General features: G+C 39.4%; 1 protein-coding gene across 3 annotated transcripts in view; it reads right to left on the bottom strand.

Moving 5' to 3' along the window:
- ST7 (suppression of tumorigenicity 7) overlaps window positions 1-14,434 on the bottom strand; it is a 151,777-nt gene that overhangs the window by 24,663 nt on the left and 112,680 nt on the right. For all 3 annotated transcript variants that reach the window (XM_005502949.4, XM_021288255.2, XM_065048795.1), the window contains exons 9-11: window positions 13,947-14,061; window positions 3,194-3,266; window positions 1,559-1,661 (exon numbers count right to left, since the gene is read on the bottom strand). In XM_005502949.4, the coding sequence (XP_005503006.1) occupies window positions 1,559-1,661; window positions 3,194-3,266; window positions 13,947-14,061 (291 nt within the window). The remainder of the gene's footprint in view (window positions 1-1,558; window positions 1,662-3,193; window positions 3,267-13,946; window positions 14,062-14,434) is intronic.

Raw genomic sequence — 14,434 nt, 5'->3', positions numbered from 1 at the left:
ATTTTAGTGGAAAGAATTATTGAAAGCATGGAGGTAAGTGAGGAAAATGGAACAGGGTCCCAAGGATTGCTCATGACAGGCTAAACTGATAGCTTTACTTGGCAAGATATCTAATTTGGAGACAGCAAGAATGGAATTCTCTAACCAGGCTTCGGTAAAACATTCAGAAAGTTTCACCAAGAACACGACTGGAATACAGAGTTAAACAGGCAACTGGGCAGAAGAGAAATATCAACGGTTGTATTGGTGCAAGAACCACTGGGATGGAAGAAAGTAAACAGAGCTCCACAGAAGCAGTCCTGGAACCAAACTTCATTTAATATTTTCATTATATAGCTTGGCACAAAAATAGAAGACCAGCTAATAACACAAAGGGACTCATCTCACCTAAAACTTCTTGTCTAAAAATCAGGCTTTTACTGGAAAATAGTTGCTCTTTTCATAGTCAATGCAGAAATAGGTACCTCAGAGGGAAAGTCTGTCTAGAGATGTCTAAGATAGTTCCTTCTTTCCACTGCCTTTAGAGGAAGTCTAGATGATTTTATTAAACAAACAGCCTAACTTTCAGATAGGTAAACCATGCTATTTAATGGCTGGCATAACAGATAGAGCTCACAGACAAAATATTTAATTCCTGCAGTGCATGGGAATGATCTTTCTGCAATCCATGTGCACGTATGTGAGAGGGTTTGGTTTTATCTTGACCAGACTTGGCGTTCAGCTGTACCTCATGAATAGGCTCCCTACATAGACAGACACCAGTCTTCTGATCTCCAGTGGAAGATGCTCATTTTCAAAGGGAAATACTAGTCCAAAGGTTTGGGGGGTGAGGTTCAGAGGCAGATCTCCAAGGGTCAAAAAGCATCTGCCTCTAGTTTCCTTTACAATGAACTTATATACTGCAATACTGAGTATCAGGTGATGAAATAATAAAATACATTAGCCTTTTGTAGCCCCTGGGCAAGATTCTTACTGCTGAGATACATATCTAGAGAGGGGATTAGGGAATTAGAACATAAATCCCTTTTCTTACTTTGTAGTTCTCAGTAATTCTTCATCTCTGAGCTTTGCATTCTCAGAACTTAATGACAGGGTGCTGCATGAGGAATTACTAATGTGACTAATATGAAGCACACCATGAACTCCAAACATAGGCTTCTTTGTACAGCATGCCAGAAACATATTCTTACACGTAATCATCAGAACAAATAAACCATGTTATTTTGAACTAGAAGATGTTTAATGGGTATTTTGTAAATAATAATCTGTCTTTAAGTATGGCTCTGTCTTGCAGAGCAGCATTTGGTAGTGCCTTACTACCGTGATCCACCATGTAGGTGTTGCTGTCGCAGAGGACTCACTTCAGCTAAAATTTCAAGTTGCATGGTCCAGAGTAGAGACACTGAATGTGAAATACCAAACAAAAAAACTGTGCATACTACCAGCTTCTTTCCCTTCCCATTGTTTGCTCCCCTTTCCACTCATTAATCTGACACAGAAATCAGGGGTTAGGTCCTCAGCAGTGTTAAAGCTACAACAACGCTTTCTCCATACTCACTTTTGGCACATGTGGATTAAATTCTACTGCTCTGTGAATAGCTTCTACTGCATTCATCTCTGCAGTACTCAGCCCTCGCCTTGAGGCAGCCTCTGGAGAAAATCTACAAAAGCAAAGAAGAAAACACATTAGGTCAGAAACGCTGGTAAGAAAAAGCCAGAAAAGCAATCTAGAACATGGGCCCACATAACCAAACTGAGTCAACTTCCTATACTCTCCAAACTCCCACAGCAAGTGTGTGATCTATTACATCAAGGCCAATGAAAATCCCAGCAGAAGTGGAAAGCATGTTTGCACGTAATCATGGCAGAAAGTCAGTTCATACAGTCCTTTCTTTGTCACTAATCTAAATTTGCTCTAGGTACCTTGCTAAATGGCATATTCAAGGCTGAAGTTGTAGAAAAAAGAAAAGAAAGGAAAAAAAAAAAAAAAAAACAATGCCAAATTATTGTTGGAGGGTTTCTATTAAAAACAGGTTTGGGGAGGTTTTAGGGAGGTTCCCAACCCAATGCCCCTGGGTCAGGTTGGGATGGAAGCACGATGCAGCAGCAGTAGCAGGTGGTCTACTGGCCGCAGCACCATTGAGGGTAGCATGCCCAAACTGCGGGCAAATCATCTGCCCAGTGAATGAAAAACCAGACCATGCAATCTCTTTCTCACCTCACACCCCACGGCTAACTCCAGAGCTGTACTTGGCAGGCAGACACCACAGGGAAAGCTGTGACAACCTTAGCCCTGCCCTCCCAAGCTGGAGTCGCTGTGTAGGGAGGAAAGATGTTGCAGTAGGTACTGGCGATCTACAGGATAAAAAGAATGAAAGAAAATTACTTAGATCTTGATGTGTACATACACTTTAAAAGCAAAAACTGTCAGGACGTCAGTCAAGAAAATGGCTTTCCACTCTACTTGCTTTCCAACTTTAGGGAGGCATTCGACCCTCAGATGCACAGACACAACTCTGCCTGGGATTTGTGTGAAGGCATCTGTGAGCAGAATTGGGATTTTTGGGCTTCATCTCACAAGGAGCTGAGCACCCCTCCAGAGCAGGTCAGTGCTCTCAGGTCCACAGGCATCAAGTAGATGTGCCCAGCACCTTGGAAGGTTCAGACCCAAGAGAAAATTGTAACAGGAATTAGCAGATATTTGTGTCTCTAAAAATATGAACATTATCTACCTCTCAGAATCCCTGACATAGTACTACTAAACCCACCTGCCGCTATTTAAGTAGATGAGCAGTCTTCTGAGAGCACATGTAAAATGAGATTGCTACCAGTACACCCACATTTATTTATTACCTTTTTGTGGTCAGGTTTAAACAAAGTTGAAGAGGTTCAGCCACACAACACCTTTTAGTTGCATCTTCATTATACTATCTAGGAGGCCAAAGCTCACCCAGACAGTATACATAAAACCGAAACAAGAATTTAATTTATGCTATTTCTCTTTTCTTCTGTAATATTTGAAGTGCAATGTTTGATCACTGCAGATTTTTCTTTATACACAAAGACATTTTATGAATGTATGCAGGACTGAATTCTCCTGCTAACCCAGCAGATTGTTAGGGTGTGGGCTCAGCTAAGAGAAATCTCGAGTTAAATCAGGAATTTTGCTGGACAGTGGTTCTTATGCACTTACTTGTCAGATACAGCTCTGGCTTTGAGCAATGCAGCTGTGTAACATATTGTCGCTGATTTTGGTAAGCTTATATCTGTTAAAAAGAAAGAAAAAAGTAAATATCTGAAAATTTAAAAGTCTGCAGAAAGAAAAGGGTTTGATTGATACTTCAGAGTATACATCTCATCCACAAAGTTATTAAGTTAATTCAGAATACTTTCTGATCTTGGGACTTATGCTCCCATGTCACGTGGATTTTTAAATTTCCACCTAATATACAGGCTTTAAAACCCATGTTAATGACCACTGGAACTGCTATTAAAGCAGCAACTGGGTTAATTAGAGAAGTAATTCAAACAGTGACATGACAGAGACATCATGAAAGACTTCATTACTTCATACATAAATGTACAGGTAATCTGGAATACATAAAGTTTGCCATAATTCACAAAACACTTAAGTAATAGCTGAGGGCTATCTTATTCAGCCCTCTTGTTCTCACTCAGCAGCAGTTGTCTAATATGAATATGTGGCAGTTACACAAGTTAAGACAGCTACTTATGTAAGAATGGATTTGACTTGCAAGCAAACAACCATCAGATTTACTGCAGTTAAAAATCAACACTAGAATAAGGTGTTCTGCCTCTTGAGGAAATCTTGGACCAAAACATTCACCAAACAGTCTTTGGCCATTTTATGCTGTTCCAGAGACACACAGCAGCCGCAAACTTGACTTACCCATTAGTTCAACTTAATTTATACCTGTTCTCTACCAGCAGATTGGCATGAAGCATCCAAAAGCTAGAGAGAAATGCTGTTTAACAGACTTTGTCCCCACTGTTACAGAGAAGAATTGACTTCCACACTAGTAGTCTACCCAGCAGACACACATTATGTAGTCACTGAAATATTCCAATGTTAAAAAGCTAAATATATCAGCTAAATGAATTAAAAAGATTAAGAAGAAAGGAAAGGGGAAAGGGGAAAGGGGAGGAAAGGGGAGGAAAGGGGAGGAAAGGGGAGGAAAGGGAAGGAAAGGGGAAAGGGGGAAAGGGGAAAGGGGAAAGGGGAAAGGGGAAAGGGGAGAGGGGAGAGGGGAGAGGGGAGAGGGGAGAGGGGATGAGAGGAGAGGAGAGGAGAGGAGAGGAGAGGAGAGGAGAGGAGAGGAGAGGAGAGGAGAGGAGAGGAGAGGAGAGGAGAGGAGAGGAGAGGAGAGGAGAGGAGAGGAGAGGAGAGGAGAGGAGAGAAGAGAAGAGAAGAGAAGAGAAGAGAAGAGAAGAGAAGAGAAGAGAAGAGAAGAGAAGAGAAGAGAAGAGAAGAGAAGAGAAGAGAAGAGAAGAGAAGAGAAGAGAAGAGAAGAGAAGAGAAGAGAAGAGAAGAGAAGAGAAGAGAAGAGAAGAGAAGAGAAGAGAAGAGAAGAGAAGAGAAGAGAGAAGAGAAGAGAAGAGAAGAGAAGAGAAGAGAAGAGAAGAGAAGAGAAGAGAAGAGAAGAGAAGAGAAGAGAAGAGAAGAGAAGATGAAAAGAAGAGAAGAGAAGAGAAGATGAAAAGAAGAGAAGATGAAAAGAAAAGAAAGAAAATAAAAGAAAAAATAAGAGAAAATAGAGAAGAGAAGAGAAGAGAAGAGAAGAGAAGAGAAGAGAAGAGAAGAGAAGATGAAAAGAAAAGAAAGAAAATAAAAGAAAAAATAAGAGAAGAGAAGAGAAGAGAAGAGAAGAGAAGAGAAGATGAAAAGAAGAGAAGAGAAGAGAAGAGAAGATGAAAAGAAGAGAAGATGAAAAGAAAAGAAAGAAAATAAAAGAAAAAATAAGAGAAAATAGAGAAGAGAAGAGAAGAGAAGAGAAGAGAAGAGAAGAGAAGAGAAGAGAAGAGAAGAGAAGAGAAGAGAAGATGAAAAGAAAAGAAAGAAAATAAAAGAAAAAATAAGAGAAGAGAAGAGAAGAGAAGAGAAGAGAAGAGAAGAGAAGAGAAGAGAAGAGAAGAGAAGAGAAGAGAAGAGAAGAGAAGAGAAGAGAAGAGAAGAGAAGAGAAGAGAAGAGAAAGAAAAGAAAAAGAAAAGAAAAGAAAAGAAAAGAAAAGAAAAGAAAAGAAAAGAAAAGAAAAGAAAAGAAAAGAGAAAAGAAAAAAGAAAAAAAGAAAAAAGAAACGGAAAGGAAAGAAAAGCCTCCACTAAAGTCTGGATTTTGCAAACTGCCTACCCACTATTATAAATAAATCCCAATGAAACACTAAGTGACAGGAAGCATTAGGCCCGAAGATACAGCTTCCGATATTAAACTGCAAATACACCGTGTAGTAAACACAAGGCACTGAAGTAGGCCCACTGTTAAAGTGAAGAGCAGCTAATCTGACTATCGTTCTAAGAAACTATCTGCCTCTCGAGTTCACATTAAAGTTGATTAGAAGGACAAAATTACCAGAGAGCTTAGTAATTTAGGGTTAAGATAAACTTGTGATTTACTGAACCCCAGTGCCTCGCAACAGGGGGCTCCACAAAGCATTAAAGAGGTGAAGCAAGTCACATCTCAGCAGTCACCATCCTTCTCTTACTAATAACCAAGCAAATAAGCAGAATGTTGTTCTGTTACACAGAAAATTTCCAGAATCACTAAGGCACTTTTAAAATGGTACCTGTTAAATCCCTTATTGTCATTTTATGCACTTGCACTGCAAGTATGAGATGTAAAGATCCCATTGGAGGCTCCCCTATAATATATTCCAACTATAATTACACTGGAGTATGTAATAGTAGTGACTAAAGTAATTAAAATCAACAGCATGCAAAGTAGGCTGGGTGACAGATTTGTTAATTAGTACACTAATAGAAGCTAGCTACAGACACAGATGCGAGCACATCTTCGTCGACAGAAGAAAACATTTATAAGCGTCTTCAATAACCCTGCTTAAACCGGTTTTTCCTTAAGATAGGAGTTAAAAGTTATTTCCAGTAAACAGAAATTACCTTTTTCAGAACACACTAGTCTCTGTATTTCAGCATGAACCTTATTATCACATCATAACCGGAGTGAAAAGTAAAGGAATGGAAAAAACCCAATCAACCAACCAGTCAACCAAAAAACCCCACAACAAACAAACTAAAAACCCCCCAAAATAAAAACACACAAAAAACCAAACCAACACAACAATCTCCGCCCCCCAACTACGTGCTGTCTTTTATAAGGTTTTTGATTGGTCAATATAATGCCTTATCTTCCCCTTACCAGTAACTGTTTCTCTGGGCCATCAAGCCACCATTACCTCATTTCCCTGCATCAGTTCAAACCTGGTAATGTTGGTTCAGGACCTGACCTTCACAAAATTGTGAATGAATGACAGAGGACAAAAGGTCTACATTTTCCCAGGCAAAAGGCAAACTCCACATTTAAAAAAAGGACCAAGAAGGGAATGTTTTCCCAGACTTCTTTGAATAATGCAGCAAGAGCACCACTTTGCTTTTCTATCCGTTTGAAGAAGCTGAAAACCAGCAGGAATCAAGAGGTCTGAAGTGTGTAACTGATGCAGCAGAGGAGAAACAGTTGTTATGCCAATGAAAGCTGCTGGCTCAATTTAATCAAAGAAAGTAGATACACCAGCAAAAGCCACAATGACAGCAAGAAAACGGCAGTTCAGCTGTTAATACACGATCCATGAGATTAGACAATAAGAGCACTCAAGATGCATAAAAAGCCTCTGACTACATGTATAAGGGCTAGTTTCTGCATTAGACCATTGATAAATGCATGGAGAATGTTCAGTGGAAGTTGCATGGCCCAAGTTGTGAGGAATATTACAATTCTTGACTAAGAAATTAAGATGTCACAGAACTTGAGGTAAGCCTCAGGAACACCACCTGAGTCATTCCTACAGAAGAAATGGGATTTCTCAAGGAATGTTGTGTTCAAATCTGGTCGCCCGTGGTCAAGAACAACAAAAACAAGCAGAAAGACTGGATTGTTTTTGTAGCAATCCAAAAGAAATAAAGTCTTAGAGAAGACATAATGGTTCCCCTATGCATATTCACGAGGAACGCCGGGAAAGGAGAAGGGCTGCTTAGGTAAAAGATAATATTGGCACAAGAACAAACAGTTCAGAATTAAATTTAGGCTGGAGATTAAAAGAAAGTTTCTGAGAAGTGAATTTTGAGGCAGATTTCCAGGCAGAACGGTGGGGCAAACAAAGTAGTTACTGCTAGGATGAAGCATGCTCAACTCATGGAAGGGGTAATATCATGTGGTGAATGCAACAGCGGGGGACCTGACTCACTCAGGAGGCCTCTTCCGGTACTATGCTCCTCATGTGAACCAGCACTCATTTGAGGATAATACCTACGGTCCCTTGGCAATGGAAACGTGCTAATGTTCATGTTTATATTGCTATGGAGACAGCTCTCAGTAGGTCTATGCCTGCTTCCTTCCAAAAGTGTTTTGCTTTTTCTTTGCGCCATGTTAGACTGTAAGTATTTGGTTCTGCTATACTCCAGTCTGTTCACTAGAATACTTTAAAATCATCATATAGTTTAGGCTTCATCTCCAAAACTGGACCCTCCTATTTTAGCGAAAAGCATTAAACAATTATGTCTGGTTACAACTTGAATTTATCAAGGGAATTAGGTCTAAACTAGCCCTAGGAGATACGTCCTCTGTCAGGAACTGAAGTTTTTCTTAAATGACTGTGTCCAGCTCTGTGAGCCATCTGGCAAAGTATCTTCACATATACGGTTTCCCACCCTCCTGTGATTACTTGTGGAGCTCCCACAATGTGCTGAAAGATGTGACTGCTATTGTGTTGTCAAAACCATAATGACATTTTTGCCTAATAGGACATTTTGCCTAATGTGTCAATGTAAAAAAAGGCTCTCCTTCTTCCTTAATGCTTGTATCATTAAACAGAACACAAAATAGTCTAGACTTAATTTATGAGCATTTTCTTTCTATTAGCCCCAGTCAGGCATGGGGAAGGTTGGGAAAGTGAATTCTTACTGGTCATTTGCTTCATAACTGGTTGCTTGTGAGAGTGAACTAATGGAAGGACACTATGGGTAGAGACTTGCAACCATAATATCACTACTTCTCCGATCCAAGATATCCAGAATATGCCGTAGATCATCTACATAGGTCACGGGATCTCTTGCTCTAATAGGAACTAAACCAGTAAGTTATGAAACTAGATATGGACTGGTGAAATATCCTCTACCCAAGTCATCAAAAGGACCTAAATGTGAAGAGACAAGAATGTTACAGTTGCTTTAGTCATTAATAAATGCAAAATCTAAAGTCACTAATCAGAAATTATTCCCTATTTTTAAACCCAAAATTTACATTATTCCCAAGTCAACAATACAGATTTCTATTGGCATAACTTCAGATAGGTGAACAGTCTGATCATCATTAACAGGACTTAAATATTTGCTGAAATAAGATGTAGATCTAGGGCCACAATTTGCACAGTAAGATCCTTCTAGACAAACTGCTAGTTCTAGTTCTTCATATAGCATATATGGAGAGAGAGACTACATTTAGCTGCTGGAATCATTGACATATTTCCAAATACGTAACTGAAAACATATCAACAAACTGAAGAAGTTATGCGAAGAGGGCATAAAAATGTTGGCATACAGGACATACATTGTGCTATGGCTTGGGGTGAACCCCAGCTCTGATTTTCTCTCCCTCAGCCTGCCTGTAGACTCCAGTGATTAAACGATAGGCCAACACTTGCCCTGTCAGCACAGAACTCCCTCAGTTCTCTGCATCTGCAGACAAGATTGTCAGCTCTTGCACAGGTGGTAGGAAAAATTGCTTATGGGAAAGACTGAAAGTGCTCTAGCAAATAAATATGTGCAGGCTGGATCAGTGATGACAGAAGAGAGATGCAGTCATCTATAAAGATGCAAACATTAAGAAAGTAAGCTGATATAAATGCTTAAAAGCAAGGGTAATGGGATGTAATTCAATAAAGGAAGGTATGAAGTAAACATTAGGGGAAAAACACTTTGTCTAAAATATCTAATATCCTGTAGTATTCTCTCCCATGGGAATAGTCATTGCATTTTTCCACAAAATGTGGTGGAAAACATGCTGGTGGGAGAAAAACTCTGAATACACATGATCTAATGCTTACTTTGTGCTTGTGAAACTAAGCAGTTCCCATTCTCTCTACTTTGATGTTCTTTCTCAGTGGTGGGAAACACCCCAATCAAACTCAAACACAGAGCCACTGTGTATGTTAAAGCCTGGATTTTGGTGCACTGCTAGGATAGGACAAACATTTCAGCACAAAAACTGTTTATTTTGCCATGACCACAACTAAAACTTAAATTGTTCAGTTATGGAAAGATTTTGAGGGTCACTGCTGGTTGTAAACACTTAATACGCAACTCTTGCTGATATGAATATCGCGGTGACCAGGCAGATTTCAGTCTCTTTGCTTTGACCAAGTTCAATCTGAAATGCACATAGAATAGAAGGAATAATTTCTCCTATATGAGATTAGAAAGAGCAAGATTGGTATAATTAGTTTAGATTTTTTGTGCTTTTGCACAAGCAAGAAAACAAGAAACCCCACAGAATCACATGGCCAAAAAAAGAGACCAGACACAGCACTGATACACAGACCAAGCTGAAGCAATGAGTGATTTTGACATGGAGGAAAGAAACTAGCTCTTAGAAGCAGAAGCTAAAAAAAATGTAATGGGAAAAAACACAAACTAATTATCTTGATACTACTGTTATACAAACTGGAGGTCTTACCTGATTTGCATCTCTCAGAGAAGGTAGACTAGGCTTTGGTGTGACCTTAACTAAAAGACACTTTCTCTAAAGGTCTCTTTTTTAAAGAAGTAAACAGATTATAAAATAATGTGCATGAGGTAATGGTTGCTTCCATACTGCCACTTGCTACCTCTCTAACTCAGAAGAAAACGCCTTCTTGCACTTAGAACATCTAGTCAGCTAGCTCCACCAGGTAGAACACCTTCCCAAAAATACCAAAAGTAATCATGGCAAGTAATGAAACTGATGGAGTGGAGCTGTGATCGCAAATAACACAAATATACACAAAAATGCTGGAGACGATAGCTGAAGACTATCTGAAGACTCTGTGCAATTGGCTCATCAGTCTGCAACTCTCCACAAAAGGAGCACCTTCAAGTTTAATGCAAATAGAATTTACCCATTTCATAAGTCTGTAAGGAAAAGAAGAAATTGGACAGAGCAGGGCTGAAGAAAGAAGAGTAGCCCTGAATACGCTACATTTTAGAGAGTTAACTGCTCTACATTACCTGTTTGGATTTCATTAAATCGAAAGTATTTCGAGACAAAGAAGACTCTGTTTCTAAAGTGTTTCTTCAAAGATGTGTATTTGGATTTGACAGCAATTTAAAGTAAGATTCTTTGAAGTAAGCTGTTACCAAATAAAAAAGTGCCATAGCCTAGAGCAGAATCAGACCTTCTGTATTTAAAAAGCCACTTTCTTTCTATGTATTCTTCGATCTAAATGATCTTTGCAAGTGAACTTTGAATTTGGGACTCCTTCTTTGCAAAGGGTTAAGTGAAAGGGGAATCTGTATAAGGTGTTCCTCCTGCAAACCAGAAGGCTTATAGTCTCACTGGAAAACGCTGTCATTTAAAAAAAGGAAAGCAAGGACAGGTTTAGGGAGGAACCACTGCATGACTAAGACTAAATATATAGACATCCATTCTTTTTAAATCTGAATTTCAATTACCAGAAAGGTCAGAGTTTTCACACAGTGCCCAAGTTACCAGATAACAACAATCAAAGCAACTGGCTGCCCAGGGAAGTTAATAAATCATTTGTTCTATGCAACACTACAAGCACACCTACTCCACTGGAAAAAAATCCGTTTAAAAAGCAAGGAAAGAGGAGCATAGAAACTTTATCCACTATGAATAACAGAAGCTTATTCCATCAAGAACAGCTTTTTTAGCAGCCATAACTATTTCCGCTGTAAATAACATGGATATGTGTTAAATCAGAGCCAAAAATCCTTTCAGAATTCAGCCACATTTAGGTCATCTGTACTCTATTGACAGGCACTGAACTCTGAAACCATAACGATGTAGCTCAGCAACAGTGCATGCCTTCCCACTAATGAGGCCCTTTTTCCATGAATAATGAATATGGACATCAGCTCTGTTGCCAGGTACATAATGTAAACACAATTTAACACATGGCTTTTGGTAAAGCAGTGTGTTTGCTTGCAGAGGCTGAGGTTTTGCATAATGTGATCCAATTTTTTAGCCCAGGGTGGGGGCAGGCTGCTCAAGGAAATAATTTGTTCATATGTTATCAAAATACAATAAATCAGGTTTGTCCTTAGTCAAAAAAAGGCAGTGGAGTGGGACCAACAGAAACTGCAGATAGGAAAGCATAAATGAGTTCATTGTTTTATATTCCAATAAATTTTACAACACGTGAAGCTGATGAGTTCTAAAATGAGCTGAGACTCCCTGAGATGGGCCTTTTGAGACTCATGAACTGTGAGGGTTATACTGGTTAAGCCTGTGTTTGCCAAGTCCTTGTGCATACCTAGTGTATATGCACACCTTTGTTTATATATGGCAAAGTGTGAGTTCAAACTGCATGGGTTCGAAGTTAGAAGAGTTTTATTTTGAAAAGCCTCATTTGTTACATTTGCAACCTCAGTTCTGACTCTAGGAGATCCTTTTGAGAAAACAAAACACACTTTCAAGTTTTATCAACTTCCACAGCACAAACTGACACCATAATGCTGTTTAAAACTAGGGGTGAGTGCTTCAGTAGGCAAAAGTAGAGCTGGCGTGAGAGTTTAGTCTGAGATTTGGTAGAGCATGGCTTAATTCTCTGTTCTGTCACAGTTCTGCTGTCTCCTGGGGCTATTATCTTATAACTACATTAAAGACTAGAAGGTACCATCATCCAGTGGTGTCTGGGACATAAAAATGGACATTCCTATTTACTTGCTTCTTAATGTGCCAAAATAAAGTCCGTGGTGATCTACACCTAAGTTACAAAGATGTTAAAAAAAAAGCAGTTAGCATATATTCAGTGGAAGCTTCTGCATTTTTTTCAGTTATAACCTCCAAAGATTCTTTGCTTACCAAGAACACACGTCTCAGTACTCCAATAAACTTATGCATCACCCTCTTGCAGCTGTTCCATGTGATGATATGGGGCCAAGTACTGGGGCTGACAGTGAGAAGCCTCTGTCTGTGTGGGCTCTTACTGCTCTACTTTTTGGCATCCAGGCTATGCAGCAGCCAATGTCAAACGAAGAGGACACAAAAGCCACAGAGAAAAGGGTAGGTGGAAAAGATGTCTGGTAAGACCGGAGCTGAAAAGTGGGTGAGATGATATATCATGACCACCATTGCCCTGACGAGAACATTGGGATGGGTAGTTAGGAGAGGCAGAAGAATGGAATTGGGAATGAGCGGTACTGGCTGAACAAGGAGCCTCTGGTATGAACTGGGAGCAACAGAAAGCGGAAGCTAACCATGCAAAAGAGGAGACAACTCAGTAGACAAATGGAACAGAAGGTCAAATAAGGGCAGGCTGGAAGGGATGCTATGTCTTTCAAAGAACAAAGAGAAAGAGTGGTCCAAGTACTGTGGATATAGGCTCCAGAGCCCATAATGGTAGCCATTTATACAACAGTACTTGTAATGATGTCTATTTGCCTATAAAATACTTTGGAGGTTTAAAATCTCCATTCAAAGAACATCAGAAAGGCTGGAAGAGCTAGTAATTAAGAACATTTTAAAGGCTACAAGATCAACCTAGAGAAAGAGTTAAGAAACATCAAAATTAAGGCTACCTGTTTCACTTAATTCAGCTATTTGATTCATGTGTGTTAGGATCTCATTTTCAGCTATATGATTACTTAATAGTCCTTTCATAAACTCCCCTGCCACACTGCAGTGCACAGAATGAGACTTTTCTGAGGATGAATGCAGACTGTGTAGTACAATAACACGGCAGGAAACTGACGGCTGTAGGATTCCTGATTCACTTGTTGCAGAACTTGGAATGTGGACAGTGAGTGAGCCAGGGACTGCAGGAAGAGGATGACAAGTGGCACTGTGCGGGCTGGTGGATGCTGCTCAAGAAAACTGGATTGTATTCCTGTTTCTGTCACAAAGTTTCTACACAATACAAGGAAAATCCATTTAACTTAACATGAATTCAAGTTCAAAGGGCTGGAGCTCAAGTCAGCGGGAGCTGCGATTTGAACATTAGAAGTGATGTAATGCTGCATAAACCAATGCTCACTGAAAAATACTGAAAATTAATGCAAAAAGTTCACCTAGTCTTCTGAAACTTTCCAAGTTTTCCCCATAAGACATGAAGTCTGCTTACTCACTAGACTGCTGTGAAGTTAAATCAGTTAATGTTTGTAAAGCTCTTGTATGCTACTAAGTCAACATTCATAGAAAAGTCCACAAGGGAACTGATAATCCTTTCTTCAGACAAGGTCTGAATAGCATGCAATAAAAAGTCTGCAGAACCTAAATAGATGTTCTTTAAACATCAACAGAAAGCAAAGAAAGCACTGAAGAGCTGCTAGTGAGTTCCACTAGCCTGTACAACGAATTAAGCATGGGTTGGCAAAAGAAATGCACAATGTTTAATCTTTGGATTAAGAACTGTGTCAGTGGATCTCTGAAACTCATGCCGATCACCTTAATTACAGCATTTCCTAAATTCTAAGAGTTTGTCCTAGAAACATTGCTTCTGTGTGTACCGGATAGAGAAAATATAAATATATTCAAACTTACCATCATACTTTGCTAAGACTGCCTGGACATCTGCATAGGCTTGTAGTTCCAACAAAGCCTCTAGCAGGTTCTCATGGATGTTGAACATGCTGAGCAGAGGAAACTCCTTCATCAACTAAAATCAATAACATACGAAAGGGTTAGATCATTAACACAGAAAAGGTTTTCATGTTCAAAATGCACTGAAATGACCAACATCAAGTGAAAACCCCTCAGTTCTCCTTGTTCTTGGCTCTTACCCAGAGTTCACTATTATTTCAGAAATTTCTGAGCTCTTAACAGACACTGGGTCAGGTTTCTTGACAAGACATGCTTTGCACAGGATGTTATTAGTCAAATCCAAGAACACAGCTGCCTGAGTACAAAACTCTCCTTCAATTAACAAGCTTCTTCAAAGTGAAGAAGAGTTATCTTATTGTACTGGAAAAGAATCTTGAAAAATGCAGCTCCCGTATTTCAGCAGTAAGTAATCCAGTACCTCTCTGGTA

This window comes from Columba livia, chromosome 1 (genome assembly GCF_036013475.1).
Source record: "Columba livia isolate bColLiv1 breed racing homer chromosome 1, bColLiv1.pat.W.v2, whole genome shotgun sequence".
Taxonomy (NCBI): domain Eukaryota; kingdom Metazoa; phylum Chordata; class Aves; order Columbiformes; family Columbidae; genus Columba; species Columba livia.
This window is presented reverse-complemented; position numbering and strand designations above follow the sequence as displayed.